The sequence below is a fragment of the Diadema antillarum genome, unplaced genomic scaffold (genome assembly GCF_040938485.1).
Source record: "Diadema antillarum isolate AM-2024a unplaced genomic scaffold, OU_Dant_1.0 scf00000086, whole genome shotgun sequence".
In the NCBI taxonomy this organism is placed as follows: Eukaryota; Metazoa; Echinodermata; class Echinoidea; order Diadematoida; family Diadematidae; genus Diadema; species Diadema antillarum.
Genome location: NW_027270975.1, coordinates 2,696,970 through 2,717,244, shown reverse-complemented (window position 1 = coordinate 2,717,244; position 20,275 = coordinate 2,696,970). Strand labels below are relative to the sequence as shown.

General features: G+C 38.4%; 1 protein-coding gene across 1 annotated transcript in view; it reads right to left on the bottom strand.

Annotated features, from left to right (window-relative positions):
* The window catches only part of LOC139717993 (diacylglycerol kinase zeta-like), a 326,817-nt gene that overhangs the window by 9,020 nt on the left and 297,522 nt on the right, over window positions 1-20,275 (bottom strand). The window contains exons 9-21 of the mRNA XM_071629481.1: window positions 19,889-20,063; window positions 18,599-18,669; window positions 17,271-17,416; window positions 15,734-15,926; window positions 14,881-14,989; window positions 14,179-14,378; window positions 12,491-12,591; window positions 11,725-11,877; window positions 10,679-10,934; window positions 7,297-7,413; window positions 2,900-3,006; window positions 1,945-2,103; window positions 896-1,096 (exon numbers count right to left, since the gene is read on the bottom strand). Of these exons, the coding sequence (XP_071485582.1) occupies window positions 896-1,096; window positions 1,945-2,103; window positions 2,900-3,006; window positions 7,297-7,413; window positions 10,679-10,934; window positions 11,725-11,877; window positions 12,491-12,591; window positions 14,179-14,378; window positions 14,881-14,989; window positions 15,734-15,926; window positions 17,271-17,416; window positions 18,599-18,669; window positions 19,889-20,063 (1,988 nt within the window). The remainder of the gene's footprint in view (window positions 1-895; window positions 1,097-1,944; window positions 2,104-2,899; window positions 3,007-7,296; window positions 7,414-10,678; window positions 10,935-11,724; window positions 11,878-12,490; window positions 12,592-14,178; window positions 14,379-14,880; window positions 14,990-15,733; window positions 15,927-17,270; window positions 17,417-18,598; window positions 18,670-19,888; window positions 20,064-20,275) is intronic.

Below are 20,275 nucleotides of genomic sequence, written 5' to 3'. Positions count from 1 at the left end.
CCAACGACAACCAAAAATGAATGTGTTTAACAGCATGTGATAAATCCATTTTTTCAAGTCACCAATGCTCAGAGAAACATAAATGTGTTTGCCAGCATTCGACCAATGGATGCAAACTGGTACGTAGTGACTAAGCCATAAATGTTCACAATGCTTAAAAAAAAAAATTGACGGATATTGCATCTTGTATTGAACAACCCACAAAGTCTGATGAAAGACAGCCACAGAATGTGTTTTTGGTTTATGTCAGGAGCGCAGATGAGAGAGAGTAGAAAGAAATGAGAGCTGAGAGTATTCAAAAAGGAAATTCTTCGGCCCAGGGCAGAAGGGACATGAAAAGTGGTGGTGGTGGTGGGGGGGGGGGGGGGGGGGGGGGGAAGGGTGGGGGGAAGGGTAGAGGAATTGTATGATATATGCAGACAATGTTAGTCACCAAAGTCACCCGATGAAAACTCGTCATGCTATCACTGGCATAGATATGTCGTCTGGGGGTGGGGTGGGGTGGGTTATGATAATACCAGACTGGGAGGGAAGGAGGACACTGATAAAAGGACAACATGGCATGGCAAAACTCCCAACCTTGGAGAATCCTGCTTTCTCTCTCCCTCTCCTGCCAACACCCTTTTCTGTCAGTCTACGTAAAAACTATGTGGTAAGAAGACTCAGAGAAGATAAAATACAAAACAATTAAAGAGGAAGAACATCGAGCAACTGAAAAATCTCCCAAAACGTAGCTGTGTGTTCTCCCCAAACTTTGATAATGAAGATAATGAAGCACGAAGAAATAAATGCTTGCAGTTCATTGGAAAAAGAGAGAGATGAAAAAAAAAAGAAAAAAATCTTGGGCGAAGGGCTCCCTCTTAGACGTCCGTCCAAGCAGCGGCCTCTTCCTTACTTTCAAGGTAGATCGCGAGCTCGTTGTCCTCGGCCTTGAGTGCCTGGCTTCGTGGGGTGTTGCCTTGGTAGTCGGTGATGGTCAGCAGGGCCCCGGCCTCCACCAGCATGGCGCAAATCGTCCGCCTCATGTACCAGGCTGCCTTGTGCAGGGCCGTCTGTTGCTTCTCGATGTCCACACAGTCCAGCAGGTGCTTCGGACCTGTGTAGGGACAGTATAGGACAGACACCTATAGGTTGTATAGTCATCTTTCGTGCATGAATCTTGAGAAGATTCCCTGTGCAAGTAGGGTAATGCTTTGCATATCTTCATGTGATCTTTTAGTCCACATCAAACAAGTTGATTTGTGATAGTTCTCTATACCTACATAGCAGTATGACAACACGGAATTAAATCAGTTCAAATGGGCTTATACTTGTGGAAATCACTGAGGGTACTCGTATGTGTTGTTATCATGCTACCTCGATGAGTGAAAATCTACACTGGTATGATTAATTACCTATAATGTTAAATTCTTTTACTCTGTTACTTGAATTATCACTTGAAACCTGACTGGTCTTTGGCCTTCTGCTGTAGCCTGCCTTTGATGCCTGTATGAGCTACAAAATCTATCTGCCTATTCAAATGTCAATTGCCACAGTAAATGTAGATGCAACAGTAAATGCAATTGCAACATTAAATGCAATTGCAACATTAAATGTAATTGCAATGATGTACCAGCATTTAGAACATTTTTGTGAACAGGACCCCAACAGATTTTCTTTATTTCGTTTGAAAATTTTTTGAAGTACCTTGCTGTGATTTGTTTACCAAATATACATAGTATTAGTCACTGGATTATAACTACAACCTACCCTGCACTGATAACCACAAGTTCTCATTTGATCCACAGTTTTCAATACCGTACAGTAAGTACTCTTTTCTTTCTTTTGTTTTTTAGAAGGAAACATTTTAAAAAATATTAGCCCTAAAATGAACCTGTCAATTTGTGCAATGAAAGTAAGAAAAGTATGTTTTCAAAAGTAGACTTAAAGCTCTGTAGAACTAACCGTGCTCTATCAAGTACTGAACGATTTCTTTGTGTCCAAACCGAGCTGCGTGATGTAGACACGTCATCCCGTGCTGGTCCGTGGTTTCAAGGTTCGCCCCTTTGCGGTGCAGCTCGGCAAACTTGAGCGGGTCTCCACGTTTCGACACATCCATAAGCACTGGAGGAATAATGAGAATGTCCAACAGATTTTGAGAACTTAACTCTGACTTGCATGGTTGTGACATCACCATGAGTGGTTCTGAAAATTGGTAAAACTTGCTTTGTACTGGGGTACTACCTGGCAGCTGTCTGCCAGTTGGGCATCCTCACAATTGATTCCTAATATCTTTAATTCTATTGAATATCATACGAGATATTATCATCTGTATAGGACGTTTTAGCGGCGCATTAAAAACGCGTATTGCAGTCCGCTCAATTTTTACCGTTCAATATCAGAGCATATTGAACGAATCGCATAGGCCAGCGTATTAATTCACCACAGGCTACCGTTGTTACTTGCCATTCAAGATCACACCATATTCGATTCTGTCTCGTCTATTGCACGAATCAAAGATTCGTGCAATATTGGCCCTAACTCGTGCAATATTCCCTGGTATCCCATTCATAGCCATCCAATATGATATAAATATTTCATTCAAATATTCTATAGCACACATCTACTGATGACAAAAGGCATGTGCCTTTAATATTCTTGATTTAACTTTTCTTTTCGTTCCTTTAGTTGCCTGTAGTTGTCTGAATAGAAAGTGACCTAATTTGTCTGAATAAACAGATTTCATCATGCTTACAGAACAAACATCACTTTTGAACAAGGTCATTATTATCTTTGCCATCATCATCATCATCAAATTATGGTCAAAGAATTACAATGTTTACACCTGCAATCATCACTCTGTCATCACTACCATTTTTTTTTCAATACACACTTTAAAGGTCACTTCTCTGAAACTCACTCTTGTTGACCGGGTCAAGATGGGCGGTGTCTGACACGCCCATGACGATATCCCTCTTTGGAGGCTTGGGTGAGCTGGCTGAGTGGGAGGTGATGATTGCCTCACAGCTGGAGGAGACATAAGGACCAAGATAAGAAAAATCCTGACTTCATTGACAGACACTCATAGTTAAGAGGCGTACTGGGTGGTAACCTCCACTACTATTCTCTCCTTGATGTTAAACAAATGCAATTAAGGCATTTCAAAATCAAACTCATTTATGACAAATACTGGTAACATGGATCAATCATTTACTTGACTCGTATTTATAATTAGTAAAAGACAACATACAAAGACTGCCACAAATGATGACAAGGAAAGAATTTCTGACAGACTCAATTTTTCGGCAGATTAATTAAAGGATGGAAGAGTAAAAAAATCTTTCAAATATAAACTATAAGTATCACTGTGAAACATTTATTCGATCTAAGTTTGCATTTATTGATTTGTCTTATTTTTTCAAAGCTTTATCCTTTTATCTTCAAGATAAAAATGCAACATCAATATAACAAAGTCATTACTTTCCACCACCTCCTAAAACCCAGTTTCAATGCAAAGCACATTGAAGAAGAGCTGGTATGGTATATAAGAAACATTAAAGTATATATTATATGACCCATCACCACACTATCTTGACTAATTTATTGCTAAACCTTAGAGCTGGGAAAATCGTTGGATGGGGTGATCTATTGGTGAAACAAATTTTAGAAAAGAGATTCCTTTCAAAAACCAAAAGCTTGATATTGTTCACTACTCTCTGTCTATATTGTAATGTGTCAGTACATTTGAAATACAACAACTCTTTTTCTTCTTTTTCTGCAGTACGTTGCTGAAGTGTTATGAATTGACCTATAGTGTATACGCATTTGCACAATCTAAACTGAATCCAACTTCAGAACCATTTTTGTCGAAACTTGTCTTTTATCTGGTGGTCTGCTTTCATTCCATTTCTGTGACTGTTTTCCAAAACAGCATCTGAAGAGTCTAAATATACTATAATCAGGAAATAAGAGTTCGGCAACCTTTCCAGGGCTTTTGTTGTGATGGATCACATAGAGTACATGTACATAATTTGTAATAATGCAAAAACTGATAATATAAACATAAAAGATCAAGGAAGTGTTCATTGAAGAAAACAGTAGATGCAAATCACTGTGACAAGGAACATAGAATTTGAAGTAAAAGAAAATACATGAAGATATGATTCAACATACAAAGGAGTAGCCTTTCATATTGATGACAAGATGTCAATTGCATTGAACTGCATGGCTGCAAAAACTTTCTTGTTGTATGTATGACTCTTCAGCATGTATAAAAATGAGCTAGTTCAAACACAAAGAATATTCCCTATCCTTACCTCTGTAAAGTAATGAAAACAAGAAATATTTTAGTCAATTTTCATTGCAGTCACTATATTTCATTGTAATTTCTTATTTCATTTCTGGTCAATTCAAAGTTACAAAAAAAAAAAAAAATCACATAAATGCAAAATACGAATTCCCTCTCCTTGATGAAGGTATTTACACTTTTTTCCAGTGTTCCATTATTAATTTGCATATCTAAAGCTATCTTTATTTGAAGGTGGACATCTAACAATTCAAACAATGTATACAGACAGGATAACTGCATGTGTGCTGTTCTATCTGCACTTAGGTGTATGACAGCCTTCCATACAATGTAATGAAAAGATGGGACTATTGAGCACCAACACATTGAGTGTCACATTTGTACACAGGATACATGGATAAAACTTGCATGCAGGTTTTAGAAAAGGCAGTGCCTTCCGCTGCACACCTTCTCTATTAACCCTTTCTGTGCCAGGGACTATGGAGATTGAGTAAAATGCGACAGGGTTTTCTGTGCCAATAGGCACTCACAGCACATAAAGGGTAAATGGCAAACAAAAACTTGGGCTAAATTTCATCTGCAAATGACACCACAGCATCCCACTTCCAGGTTTGTGTCTCGATTTTGGAGGGAGTAAAGACAACATTCTCAAACAATTCTTGAGTGTTTCTAGTACCTTCAAATACTCACTCGTCGAAAACAAGCAATTTTCTAATTATTCTTCATGACATATTGTGCATAGCATTAGTTTCAAGGGGAATGTGAGGTTTAAGTTTTGTATATATACCACACAAATCAATCTCTGATTAGACTTTGAAGATGCACAAGGAAATTGTAAGGGTAATACAGACTGCTTACGACTCAGCGCCATTTTTTCTTGTTTTTACGAGCAAAATGATCATTTCCTCCAAAATTTTATTACTGTTTCTCTTGATTTGTGAAAGTGAAGTGCACATATTGAATGATAATCTCATTGTGTATGAAAAATGTTGTCAGAGCAGTCTACACATAAATGGCAGTGAAACAGAGTGGTGACAAGTGTATGTATACATAAGGAAGCTTTGTGGTTCAGTGGAAAAGATCATAGACTCTCAACCATGAGGCCCCTGAATCAAGTCCACTGGTAGCAGCAGTTGTGCCCTTTGGAATGCTCTCTATAATCATTGCCTAATACTTTGGAGGGAACTTACATTGTAAATCCACTAGTCCTATGGTTGTTTGATTGCAAGCATTAAAGTGCTTCCTTAGTCGCCATATTCAATTAATCTAAACAAACATAAATGTGGCGATGTACAATAAGTGTTTAATGTACAGGCCTATTATCCCCAAATTCAGCACTTGATGGTTTAAGCAAAAGTGGGGAAACACCCCTCCTATGCCCCTCCACCCTCCCTTCTCAGTCACACTCCTCCCCCTCCCCCCATCACCACCACACACACACACACACACACACATGACTTTGCAAATATTAAGGTATGTAGTAAAGGCCATTACTTTAACACTCAAAACATTCACATCCATACAAATGACAAATGACAAAGGAAAGCATTTTGGCAGATAGCACCAGCTTGTCATGCAGGATTACTAGATGACACCATACTCTGGCACAATATCGACATGACTGTCACGAACCAATACTATAAAGAGGGTAGAATATGCAATTTCACACCATGTTCACATCAGCTTTGATGAATAGAGTAAAATTGAATGAACAGAATGCGGAAGTGTGCTCAAAATTGGACACGAAATAAGAAGTTTAAGTTTATAGAAGTATAAAATTCCATATGTCTTCACTGAATAGTGATGTTACTGTCACAACATATGTTAAATGCCTGACTTGAAAATGTGATTTGTTATATCTTTCTCACTGCTTTGTTGTGCACAAATCAATTGAGCACAAATATACATATACATTAGCATGCAACTACACCCCTTTCCCTATCCACTAAAAATTTGTAAGTGCTTGGTTTCATATGCAGCACAACAAACATTTGGTGCACAGTATTAATCTTCTTTTTTCTTTGTTTTGTGTAAAAAAAGGGGGGGGAACTGAGCAGAGGTTTGTGTGCAGATCAGCAGGGCCTTGTATAAAAGTTAAGATCAAACATAAGTTACAATATCAAACAAAGGTCTAAAAATACTCAATTCTGGTTGGCTGATACCTGACTTATGTTTGATTGCATGGTTTTGTGCAACAAGGCCCAGGAGACTTGTGAGGCCATGACAACATCACTATCTTATTTGCATAATGTGGTTGCTACGGATACCACTGTTTCTTGAAAGTGTGCAAGACATTGATATATCATATCCTTTGTATCTTGTCCTTATTTCTGAACACCCTATTTCTTTCTTTTTTTCCATTTATTACAGCCAGATCACTGCGGTGTGGGATTGCACTTGAAAGCAGATACAGTATACTCAGCTGCGCATAAAACTAGGTAAAACTAGGTGTGCTTTTTATTTCAAAATGGCTATCATAAATTCAGTTGTGTACAATAGAGATGATCACTGTGCCATGCGAAGCAGATGTCTTTATTACCAATGAAAATCCAGACTATCACACAAAGCAATATGAGACATATAGAATAGACAAAGAACTGATGAGGAAAAAAAGTGGTAGATGCTGTACATTGGTTTGGCAGTATGGAAGTTTACATACACCGAAAAGTACCTTTGTGAACCAAAGTTGTTTTATATCATTCCAAAATTTATGATACAAATATATATCAATCAATTTGGTTGAAATAAATGATACTTGGAAGACGGCATCAAAACAAAGAGAGAAAAAAAAAGGGAAATCATCTCAAAGACAACAACCACATATCTTATCTATGCACAATGAGTGAAAGGGGCAGAGCAATACACCAAAAGAAGAGAATTGCAGTGAGAATATGCCATATGAAGCCTGCAGTAGCTACATTTTTTTTTCTCCTAAAGACATTTATGCCAGCGAGATATATATATATGATATATATATAGAGAGAGATATAACGACTGGGTAACATAGGTACCTTGGCGACGTAATGGAGTGTCCACCATCCTCACTATCATAGCCAGTGAACTCATTATTACTGGCGCTTGCCAACACACTGGCATCTATCCCTTGCGTGATCTCCTCAACGCTGTCACTTCTCAGGGGGGCAAGCATGGGTTAGACGCAGAGGGTGAACCATGGATGGATGGATGGAAGATGGATGGGGGTAGGGTGGGGGTGGGGGCAACATTATATATTTATTAAGTGATGCAAAGGAAAGAGACAAAAATGGGGGTGGGGGAGAGTGGTGGAAGGGGGAATGGCATGCATAGGGAGATTGCAAATGAGAGGGGGGGGGGAGGTGAGGTGAGGGGTAGTGATGAATATGAAGAGAAAAAGGAGGATGATACGTTGAGTAGATGACAGAAAATGATAGGAGTGCAAATAAATGGATGCAGGGACATTAAAAGTTAAAGAAGGGATGGGGAAAGGAAGGAGCAATAAAAAGACAGGTGATGACATGAAAGGCAATAAAGAATATAAAGAATAGAATGATGGGAAGGTGAGATAGAGAGATTATTCAAAAGGGACAAGCATGACAGAGAAGAGCCACACAAATGATATGAGGGTTATGAAAGGATTCCAAAATGACAGATAGGAAGACATAGTGGGTACGAATGTATAAAATGGGACAGAGAGAAGGGAGGTGTATAATTGTGAATTAGGTAGGATAGGAAACACAGGTTTGGTTATGATTGGATTATGACATTTACGAACAATGGAGGAGAAGTAGAGTGAAATATGGAGAGAGGCACGGGAAAGGGGAGGGAATGATGAAAATAAAACAAAAATAGTGTTAGTATTATTAGGGAGAGATGCAAGAATAGAACATGCCAAGAGGCATTAATGAAATGGTTATTCCAGTGTGACATCGGAAAAGAAATATGAGAATTATTGAAGGTATTAACTCACGCAATACTGCAGCCCACAATGAGATGAGGTTTATAGTTGAAATCAGTCCATGTTTGTTAAAGAAAAACACTCATGTACCAAATAAGAATTTAGTATGGGATCTAATTGATATGCGACCAACAGAAAAAAAAAAATCATGCTCGCATTGTTAGAATAGGTTCTTCAGTAATAATGTTGTATGTCGGTTACATGTTTCATACTCTGTGGTCATAGCATTATGGCATAGTGTGTGTGATTATCAAAACATGATGCTAAAGTTGATATTGCATTGACCTCATTTCCTTACACTCATGTGTATTTACCATCACAGAGAATGCTTTCAAATCATCTCCAGGAAAGAGAATCGAATCAAACAATGTATGTATTTTTGTCAATAGAGTACCATAGTTTTGTATTGTACTCTTTCCCAGAGAATAAACATAACATGCTGGATTAAGTTCCATTCCAAAATATTCATGTAACATAGAATTACATCAACTTTTGCACACACACAAAAGTAAGAATGATTTCACTGAATATTGTTTTCCAACACAGACACCAAAATTAAAGATAGGATTTAAAAATTATGTATAACCTTTCACACAAGATCCCTACAAGTCATAACCTACATACTTTTCTGAATTTTTGCTTAAATGAAAAATTTCCCTCACCAGGATCTAGAAAATTAAATACACCTAATTTTTATCACATAACACTTGGAAACACACACATCTTCAGAATGTGTCAGAATGTAAGAATGTAGAACATAATTTTGTGTTCCTTGTTTCCTGCAATATGCTGGACATTTCACCTTGACAACATTTTTTTTTTTTTTTTTTTTTTTTTGTACATGATTGTTTTGCATTTTTGCATAATGATGAATTCCGTCCAAGTACATTGCTTGGGCAAGGTAGGAAAACCAAACAGATGTAATCCAGATGCAAATCTTGAGCCTGTTGTCCTACATCAAACACTACTGATGAAGATAGGAAAATATAACCCATGATTCTACAAAATCACTACCGCCCCCAAATATCAAAATAAAAAGTCCTTTACAGAGAGACTACATACCCTAGTATTATCATATCAAGAGTATTAAATAAAGAAATAGTTATATATAAGTGTTGGCCCAGAAATCTATTTGTATGTAAATGCTACAATACCATCTTTGAAATAAAGAGCAACATGCAGAATAGAGACTGTACATAGATTGATGGATTATTCATATGTTTCTTTTGCATAAGAAAGAGAAAACATTTTGTGAAAAAACAGAATTTACTCCTAATGTTAATGACAGAGTAATAAATGAAAAAACAAACAAACATCACACTATCTGTCCACTAATGATTTGAAGAGTTATGCCATCTGCTCTATAAAATGACAAGACTCAATAAAATTTTGAATATTTGGCTTGCCTTTACTTTTTAAAGGATTAGATACCTGGTAATTCATATGATTAAGACCTAAATGTTGAAAACAAAAATGGCACTTGGTCTGCAGAAGAAATAAGAAGGCACGTATATATTAATTTTATTTCTGCACCCCTAAAAGATGTAAGAAATAAAGAAAGCAGCAATGAAAGATGATATGAGAATAATATGTCATGTATTATTGCATGGGAGCTTTCCCTGAGGACTCATCCTGTGATGTATATTTGCAGACAATCACTGTAAATTGTGAGACAAGAATCAGGTTAAAGAAAAGTATATATATGTTTCACAATGCCTGCAAAATCTGTTTCTGTTTTTACCGATCATAATATTTTCCAGTTCAATATTATGAAAAGAACAATCATTTGATCATCTCTGAATGTTGATGGACACATGCTTTCTTGGGGTACTGTTGTCTTTAAAAGGGAGAGTGTATTCTTTTTAAAGGAGAAAAAAAATTGAGTGTTTTGAGATTTCAGCAGAGTTTCCTATTGCACGAGAATATCAAGTCATTATTGCATTTTTCAATTCAGTTGTAGGTACTGAATTAGAACTTTCAACGTAGCATTCTTGAGTTTTAGGCTCTTCTATGCTTGCAACACATATATGTGCTTTGACTACAAAACAGTTTAAGGATGCTCTTATCTCTATTATGCAACACATTCTTTTGTTACCATTAAAATTTGTTCAGTTTGAGAATGAGAAAGAAAACATATATCAGAAGTACTGCTAATTCAAAAAAAAAAATATTCTCCTCTAAACTTTGATCATCACAGATCACCTCCTGATGCACTGTGAAAAAAAAAAAGAGTCTCAGAGTATGAACTCTATTGATTGTAACCGGGCCAGTGTGCCATGAAACTTGTCAGTTACCGAGTTTTAAGCCACTGAAATCCTTGCATCATACTGGCTGAGAACAAACTTGTCAGTGAAAATCTCTGACAGAACACCGGATAAAATGGCCCCAATAGATTTTCCTTAAAAAAGTCCCCCCCTCCCCAACCCCCCTAACATCTTTAAAGATTTCAAACTGCTCACCTTCTTGACTGCAACAGCGGACCAGTTTGAGGCACCTTGAGGTTGGAGACGAGCGTGGTGGGCGAGGGCGTCCTATTTCCTGTCCCCTCCTGGACCAGGAGGTCCGGCATGGACCCGGACTTGCTCTCCGGCGAGAGGCTCGAGGGTTTGGTCCTCTCAGGGTCCAGGACGTAGAGGTCATCTGACGAGATGTCTGTAATGTAGTGTAGGTGCTCCTGGAGGCGATCTATTCTGAAGAATCGGTCGGCTGTCGTGGCTGTGTGGATTACAAACGCAATGCGAGAGAGAGGTTTTTCAGTATCAGCAATTAGTGCCGCCTTGTTTCTTTGCCACAATGAATTGGCATCAACATGTTAACCAAATCAGTGGGGAGGAGTGTAATATGGACCATATGCAGTTTCTTATTTGTTCAGGAAATTTGGTTACAAGGTAAAATCATATGAAATACTTTATACCAAACATTGTACACGAACCTAGTTCATTATATTTTGGAAGTGGAGTATATAATTCTCTTAAAATTTAATCTATATCTCTTTCTACTATATTGATGAGTATCTAGACTAAATAATGAAGAAAAGTTATTACTTTTCATCATAACTTGACATTTTCAACAAAATCATAATCTATGTATAAACTCGACTGGAAAATATAAGAAAATTCCACAAAATTTCATGTGTTTTTTTTTTTCAATGAAAAGTGCACATTCCCTTGACATGTGTTATGGGTACTATTATTTCCCCTCATTTCTGAAAGAGGCAAGTCAAGTGCTCCTTTACAAGTGTATTATGCTTGAAAAGTGAAAATATGTTGAATTTCTTTCTATTTTCTTTCTATTGTTCTTCATATATGACATCACAAACTGCAGTGGTCTTCTAATCCAGCGAGTGCCCCACAAATACACTTCAAAAAATGATTTTTGAATGGCTTGTCAGATTTTCCTCAAACATTCACCGATGTGTTCTACTATACATTAAATTGTTGCATTCACTCAATATACGCATATATTTGGGTGATCTTGTCCTTTAAGAAGAAGTCACATGACTCACAGTCCAGGAAGCACCAGGTGGGTGAGAGGCTGGAGGCTGAGCCATTGGCGCTAGAGTCCTGCAGGATGTACACCTCCAGCAACCGGTCAATGTGGGCCCGGATCTGCTGCAGGTTGCTGTCCGAGTCCACCACAATGATGCCTAGGGGCACAGCTGCACCACGATGACATCAACAACAGAGGATCAAGTCAAATCTCAGAGAGTAAAATGTTTATAGCAAGGCCAGCTTGTGACACTGCCACTAATGAAACACTGTGGCATGTCAGCACATGGGCCACTCTAACATCATTTTAAATGTGTAGGACTACATGCGGAGTAAGCTTTATTATCCATTGGGATGTATGTAGTGTTACAGGAGTCCCAAGTTGCAGCACCAGCCATGTCAGCTGTACTGATACTACGTAGTGGTAGTCATAAGAAGTCAAATGAAAGGACATCACCATCACTTGGTCTCTTGTTTTGGGTTTGTTTCTTGGATGTTGAGCATCTGCCAATGATGCAAGTTATAATCTGCAAAGTTTGAGGAATTCCAGATTATCCTTTGCTCAATGATAGTTGGTAAATTCAAGTTTTCAGCAAAAAAGTTTGGAACAACTAATTACATGTATACATCTGAGTTAGCCTCTCTGCATATATAGATGATCGGTCTGTCTGATTCAAATCAGGCCATCACTCGTAAATCACAAGAACTACAAGATGGTGAATTACATGTACGTGTCATCAGATATTACAAGTCCTGAACACAGAGCTGTATAAGAATGCTTACAAGCCTTCTTGAGCTTCTCCTTGTCGTAGTTTAGTCTCTCGTAGTCATGCATGCTGATCCGGCTCACTTGGATACGAAGTCTGTCATTGGACAGCGGAGCACTGCAGGGGAAATATAGAAATTATACAGCATATTCTAGTGAATGGAGATTACTTCATTTGTTTCATATTGTGCACAATTAGCCATAGCATTGACATTGTTGTATATCGCATGATTTATAATAGCAACCTGAGGGTAAAACAGTTTATTCTGGCCCTTATAACGTTTGGCTGGTGAATTAAGCTTATCTATCTTTTTTTTTTTTTTCCATTGGTCACTGTGTCAATTAATTGTTTTGATTGTTGTATGATGCTTGCAATTAAAAAAAAGTGCAAGTGAATGTTTGAGCAAATACACATACATGTAACTCTTTTCTTCATGTCTTAAGGTGTGATTTTGGAGAATACATTTCCATGAACTTGACTCTACTCTTTGAGCCCAATCAAGACAATCATACATGAGGGAGTAGTCCCCCTGTTAAGTGATATTCCGCCTGATGACTCTCTTGTTTCCTAGACATTCATGCAACTTCCTTTGTCTGAAGTGCAATAAGGAATTAGGCCTACCAATTGCTACACTTCCTTTTAAAGACTTCGCTTATCTATATTCAGTGGATATCAGGTGTTTAATATATGATGGACTTCTCGATGTTTGTTTATTTTTTTTCTTCAAAATAACAGTTCAAAGTTTATGTAAATAAAGACGGATGGTGGTTGGAAGGTTTCCTCTATGCATGATATTACAGGGCAACAATACTCCCTGTTCAAGTCGCCTGTAATGAAAAGAATAAAATAAAACAACCTGAACTCTGAAAATCTACCCAGTAAATAGGCTAAAAAATTAAAATATTGGTGACTCTGAAAATTTCACAGGCTTCCATAACATGGCGACATCTGTCACAGCCATATATTCAAATTAGATATGGTGATGAGGTCACCAATGAATGTATACAATATACTAGTACAGTTGAACCTCTCTTATCCGGCCTCCCTTTATCCGGATCTCTCTATTATACGGACGCAATCTCGCCGTGATTTTTTTTAAAAATAATTACAGGAGGAAAGGGGGATTCCCAACTCCTTGAGAACTCCTACACAAACACACATGAATTACATATATTTGATACATTTCTTGATAATTATTTAGGTAAATCATCCCTAAGAATTTATAAAAGTAAATGATTTCATTCTTGCAAACACGAACCTCTATTTTGGGGTCTGTTACTGAGTGTAACAATGAAAAGGTTGCAGTATACACATTACTACATGTGGTACTACAATGGGCTACATCAGTACATGTGTATGTATGTACATGTATAAAGCATTGAGTCTCCCGTATCCGGCCAAATCCCTTATCCAGATGAGCCCCGGTCCCGACTTGTCCGGATACGAGAGGTTCAACTGTACATTGAATACTTCCAAGGTTTTTATTTTTGCAAATTTTGAGAGTCAGATGCTATTCACAAATTTAAAAACACATGAATATATTAACTCTGATTCCAACATAAATGTGACATGCATGCATACAGCATTTCTCTGTTCACTGCTGTACTCCACAATCATGAATTCAACCTCTCGCGAAATTGTCGGGAAGTCCCGATTCACGAAAAAGTAGACTTGCTATTATGGCGTATAGAGTACCGCACTCACTCTGCATTGATGGGTACAGATCCACGTCTCTTTGGCTTGAGCAGCATATTGGCTTGGTTGCGCAGCATGATGTGGATGATAGAGGGCAGCAGACGACACGGCTCGCCATCAACCTGGATGGGTATCGTCGTCATGGTGTACACCTTGGCCTCTCGGCACTGGCAGATCCGCTCCCCATGGCCGCCAACATAGAGGGCAGCCTATACGAGGATGGAACGGGGGAGAAAATAGCAAGACACAGTATCAATTTCCACATGTCAAATGAGAGTGTTAACCATAGATGCAGGGATGCCAACCTTTTAAGCAGCATTGCAGTTTTCTGAGAGCTGAAAAAGGTGCATTTTTGGTGTAAAAACAGTATATTCCATGAAGCCTGCAGTGCTTTTGGCAAAAAAAAAAACAAAAAAAAAAAAAACCCCAGTACAAAATAATGCAAATAAGTATAAACAGATGGCATCTCGGTAGCTGGCCTACAGGACCTGAATTTTTTAATAAAGAATCATCTGACATGGTAATTAACCTGTTGAAGATGAGTCTCAGGTTTACTTGGGCAAGTGTCTATGGGAAATGCATGTTGTAGCAAAATCAGTCCGTCCTTAATGGGTTAACTTTGGATTAGCACATGATAATTAAAAACTTAGGACTCTGTTATGTAGTGACTTGTATTAACGTACATGTAAATGGGAGGCAGGAAGGACTCACAATTTGTGATGGGGTGAATCCGATGACCTCCAGAAATCCATCGTCGTGTCTCTGTTGCTCAAACTGCACTGAGCTTGGGTTACCCCATGGAGTGGTGCCTGCACCATATCTGACACACACAGACACACAAAAGAAAATGGTATTGAAGATGTCAGATGGGGATTTAACTATCTACTCTATAAACTGAAACAAAATTAATGGAATTCTTATAGCCCAGACAAGCACTTACCCATGACTCTTATTGATGCTTATTCCAGTTATTACATTACACATCTTCAGAAAGTCACAACACGATGAAATGACTTCCACGAATAAACAGACATTCAGGCTTCACTGACTTTGTGTTACCTTCTGAAGAGTTTGAATAACCCAGTGCATGATGTCATAGTACTTGTATTTCATGTTTCTTTTTCATGGGTGCATGGTCATTTTTAATTGCAACTAAGAAGCTACGAATCCAGATATAAGTTCACACAAGATATTGTGATCTTGTTATCTTGCTGGTTATGACTTAATTAACTGATTTCTTTTTCTTTTATGTTCAAACTAAACTTTAGTTTTTTAAAAATCGCTTTCAATCTTGCTAGCAACAACATACTGTAACACAATACAATTCCACAAGATGAAACATGGTATTAACACATGATGCTGATCTATGAGATCCATCACAACACAGTAGAAAAAAACAAGTGCAGACAAATGCGTCTGCATCACAACACAGAACACGCATCACTGCACTCTGGTGCAATCCAATATACTACACAGTAAAATTCAAAGCGTTGCCATGGCAACAAATACGGTTCTGTGGTTTTCTGAACGCATGCAGGAAAGAAGACCACAAAGTGGAACTCACTTGGGGATATTGAGGAACAGCAGACAGTGTAGTTTGAGTTCCTGGATCTTGCCCGTGTAGTCCACCCCGTCACACTCCAGTGTGATCTTCTTGGCCAAATCTTTTGAACCTCTTTTCAAAAGATCTGTTCCACCTGCTCGGGCGTAGTACATCTTGTTGCGGAACCGGCTGTTGAATTTCTCAGGGTTGGCCTCTGCACAGGGACATGGTTTTTCCAAGTTTGGTTTAATCAGTACCATTCCATATACAGCATGTCTGTTTTAACAGACTAGCTGTAACTGATTCCAAGGGCGGATCCAGGAATTGCATAAAGGGGAGGCGCCTTTACAAAATTAAAGGGGGGCACACACCCCCATTTTTTCTTTTTATTTCTTTTGTTTTAACAAAAAAATAAAGAGGTGGCATGCGCCTGGTACGCCCCCCTCTGGATCCGCCGCTGGATTCAATGTCGACATCTCTGACATAAAAGTTGATTACCTCCATCATCTTCTTCTGTGGAATGACTACCTTTAACCTATTGAAGACCAAGAATACTTTGACAGGTGTCTATGGGAAATGTGTGTTATAGAACTGTAGCAGAATCAGCTTTTCTCAATTTATCAATAGAAAAATGCTATGAATGACAAAATGGTATTTGTACTTTCAATGGGCAAATCCACCTTGTAAATTAGTTTGTGTGAATAGAAACAGAAAAATGAGACGAACAAGGACTGTGAAAGTTTTAGCAAATTCTGACTGAAACTACTTAAGAGAGATATGATTTTTTTGAAGTTCTGATCAATCAAGCACACAACTCTGTTATATAGCATGTGAGCTCACCTTCCATTTGCCCATGCATGAAATTCCATACAATTGCCCTTTCTTTCATTATTGATGACAGAATACAGTTTTTGCAGGCAGGAGTTACATAGACAAATATTTACATTGACTGTATTAAGGGGGCTCGTACAATATATGACGTCTTTCTTGATGGAAAATTGACAATTTCTTATCTTATAGTTTCAACAAAAAGGGGGAGGGGAACTCATATGTGACATGACAGAATTGCTATTTTGTTTTTGATTGACCATAACTTACACAAAATATAATCAGTTTTCACCGTCTTGTCTCTGAATTTTCTGCTTCTATTCATTTAAGCTGATGATCAGGGTGGATACGATATGCCTTAAGTACTCTCAAGTGGCAACTGTGTTTCATAAATCCAGAGTGCATGTTTAGTCTATCCTTTAGTAGTCCATATCTTCTTACATACAATGAATAGAATATAGCATGCTAGTTTCATCTCATCCTTCTACTGTTTATGGCAATGAAATAAGATGAATACTGGAGGAACATGACATCTCCAATGTGTGCAGTATCTGACACAAAGAATCGCTTTGGGAGGCATCCACTATTTCTGACAAGAGTTTTGCTCACTTCACATTGTACATCCAAACAGTTCAATATAATGTGTAGGGAAGTCATAGTAATCACACACCACCTCACAAATATATCCTTGAAAAAGCCTGCAGGGCTGAAAGGAATACCGGACACCCACCCCTCGATTCGTGGAACTCCAGGGCCGTACTGGCCGTCGCTCCCAGGCTGAAGTAATTGTTGAAGACGTCCAGCGGCTTGCTGTCCATGTCTTGTTCTTCTTTGGTCAGAACCACATCTGGATTCTTTTCTGTTAATAAGTTCCACCTGAAGCAATGCATTAGAAACAAAAACACTTTTAGCATGATGAGAGGCATCCTTTACTTTCAACACAAATATTCTAACTAAACCCATTGAGGATGGACTGATTTTTGCTATAATAAGCATTTCCCATAGACACCTCAGGACTCATCTTCAACGGGTTAAGAAAGTTTGTTTTATTTCTTATTGCAATAAAGTGACACTAACTTCCATGCCTATTCCCATGCCTCTGTGGAAAGTATTCCACATCATAACTACACAGATTAGATTTCATGCCATTCAGATATTAAAGGGATAGTATTGGTGGATATGAGGACTGGGCTTTTATCTTATTGCGAGATACGAAGAAATCTCGTAGGAAATAGTACGCAGCATACCACTTAAGAGGAATTCAAAGTTTATTTGATGAAAATCGGTTTTGGGATGGGAGACATAAAAAAAAACCAAAAGTAAAACAAAGCGACCGTAATAAAAGATGGGTCCTACCTTTTATTATGATTGTTCTGTTTTGGATATCCTAGCCATTTCAAAACCACTCTTTATCAAATAAACATTGAATTCCTCTTGGAATTACATGCTCTTTCATATTTCATAAGTAGTTTTTTATTATATCACACACAAAAAAAAATGATAGAAAAGAGAAGTTAGGTGTCAAAACTATACGATCCCAAATCAAAGACTGGGGGTGGAATAAAGTCTCTGAGAACACATAATTCCCAATGGATTACAATGGAAGGGTGCTCAAGAAGAGTACTCCTTATCAGACGTACAAACAGAGTGGGCTAGCAAAAACAGTTTACTTCTTTCACCTTTATTTCTTTTACAGTAGTGTGCAGACCTAGTGTGCAACAATGCATCATGGGATTACAAAACCTCGATTTCTTTGCATGCCAATTCACACACACACACACACACACACACACACACACACACACACACACACACACACTGTACCAGGCAAATTATTGCTTGGGTTTCTAATAGAAATTAAAATGGACTGATTTCTGTGTCATATAAATGGGGATTGCAAGACTATTTTTTTTTTTTAATGTGCAAGACTTAACAGATTTCACATCGTACCACAAAAATCAGTTTTTGAAAAGCATCAATGCCAGATGTCTAAAGATTAAGGGAAATGTTGTGATGCATGTGACAACTCTTGACAGCAAGGTGCAGTGTCCGTCATACCTGTCTAGTTGAACGATTGGCCCCTCTTCCACTTGTTGCAGGATCTTTGAGATGGGTTCATCCGTGTACCCCTGGGCAGAGGAGAACAAAGGATAGGTGGTTCCCAGGGTCACCAAGTTAGACTGGTATTCCACGACACAACCCAAGTCCGTGCCCAAGTTTTCATTTTCTCTTTTCTTTTTACGGATGCATTTGGGTACTCTTTCCTCATGGCAAAATCTATGGGGTCTAAGCATGTGATCTCTTCACAGTTTGCAGTATCATGTTTGATGCATTGAGATCCATCTCCCGTTCCCATGGCAATGCTCGCCTGCAATTAACTACCAACAAGCAGTCCTTCTCCAGCACTCATGGGGCAGGCAAAAGCATCAATTACAGCTGCTTTATGAGTTCAGTAGAGTGTACAGAGATAAAAACATTTTGGGATCATAAGTGAACCTCTATCCACCTTTGGAAGTACTGGCTCACTAAATATAAACTAGACTCCTTGGGTTGGTGGGCCAGTAGTGAAAAAACTGTCATCTCTCTACCTATCTTTGGGAGTTTTGGCCCTAAAACTAGACTCCTTGGGCTGGCAGGGTAGTAGTGAAAAACTGTCATCTCTCTACCTGTCTTTGGGAGTTTTGGCCCTAAAACTAGACTCCTTGGGCTGGCAGGGTAGTAGTGAAAAACTGTCATCTCCTGATAATGAATTCAAATGGCTACCAACAAATCAGAAATTGCACAGCATCTTTCACACTGTAATGTGTAGGTTTGTTTATAAAAATCAATGTATATCCACGGCAAGAGATTACACAGAAATCTAAGACGTTGCAGTGAATACTCCCATTGCATGCATACTTTAATCTGTGATCACTTCAGAAAGCATATTGTCGCTGGGGCGACAAGACCTTGTATCTACACAATGTCAAATGTTCAGGAGAGCAAAAACACATGGCAGCCAAAGCACTGTATCAAATGGGGACAGCCTTTCCTTTGAAATGCCGTGGTGGCTTCATTTTTAAGGGTAAGACAGCTAGGATTTGGACAGGACATCACTTAATTGATTATCTGACCATTAATCCAAAAAAGTCATTTTCACCAAAATTTCAGATATGAGGTCTTGTCGCCACAGCGACGATACATGTTTCTGTTTATTAGTGCATTCTGATATGGTTACACTAGAATCTGCATTGCTGTCATTGTACATGTTTTTTCCCTAGTACTAGAAAACAAATGAACTATTAAAAACTAAAAAACAAACAAAACAAACAACAGATTTCCCCAACAGGCAGTTTGACCTTGACTCACCCTGCCCCAGTTGATGGTCCTTGCCAGGTCGTTGCCGGTGCCGAGGGGTAGTACTGCTACGGGAGGCATCGGCTTGAATTTCAGCTTGTCAATCTCAGAGAGGATCCAGCCTACCGTGCCATCCCCGCCGCAGGCTAGAATTCTCAGGTTCGGTACTTTCTTGAAGATTTCAAGGCTGACGAAAAAAGAAAAAGAAAAAGAAATCAAACCAATATGACCGAGATACTATATTGGGCAAGTTGTCAAAGAGGTGGAAGACTTCAGTCCTCAGACTTCAAAATATATCACCTGACATCAAAATACAGTCACCTGACATCACACAAGTGATATGAAGTCATTGCATCACCTGACCTACACATGATAAAAAGATACCGACTAAACTTTTCC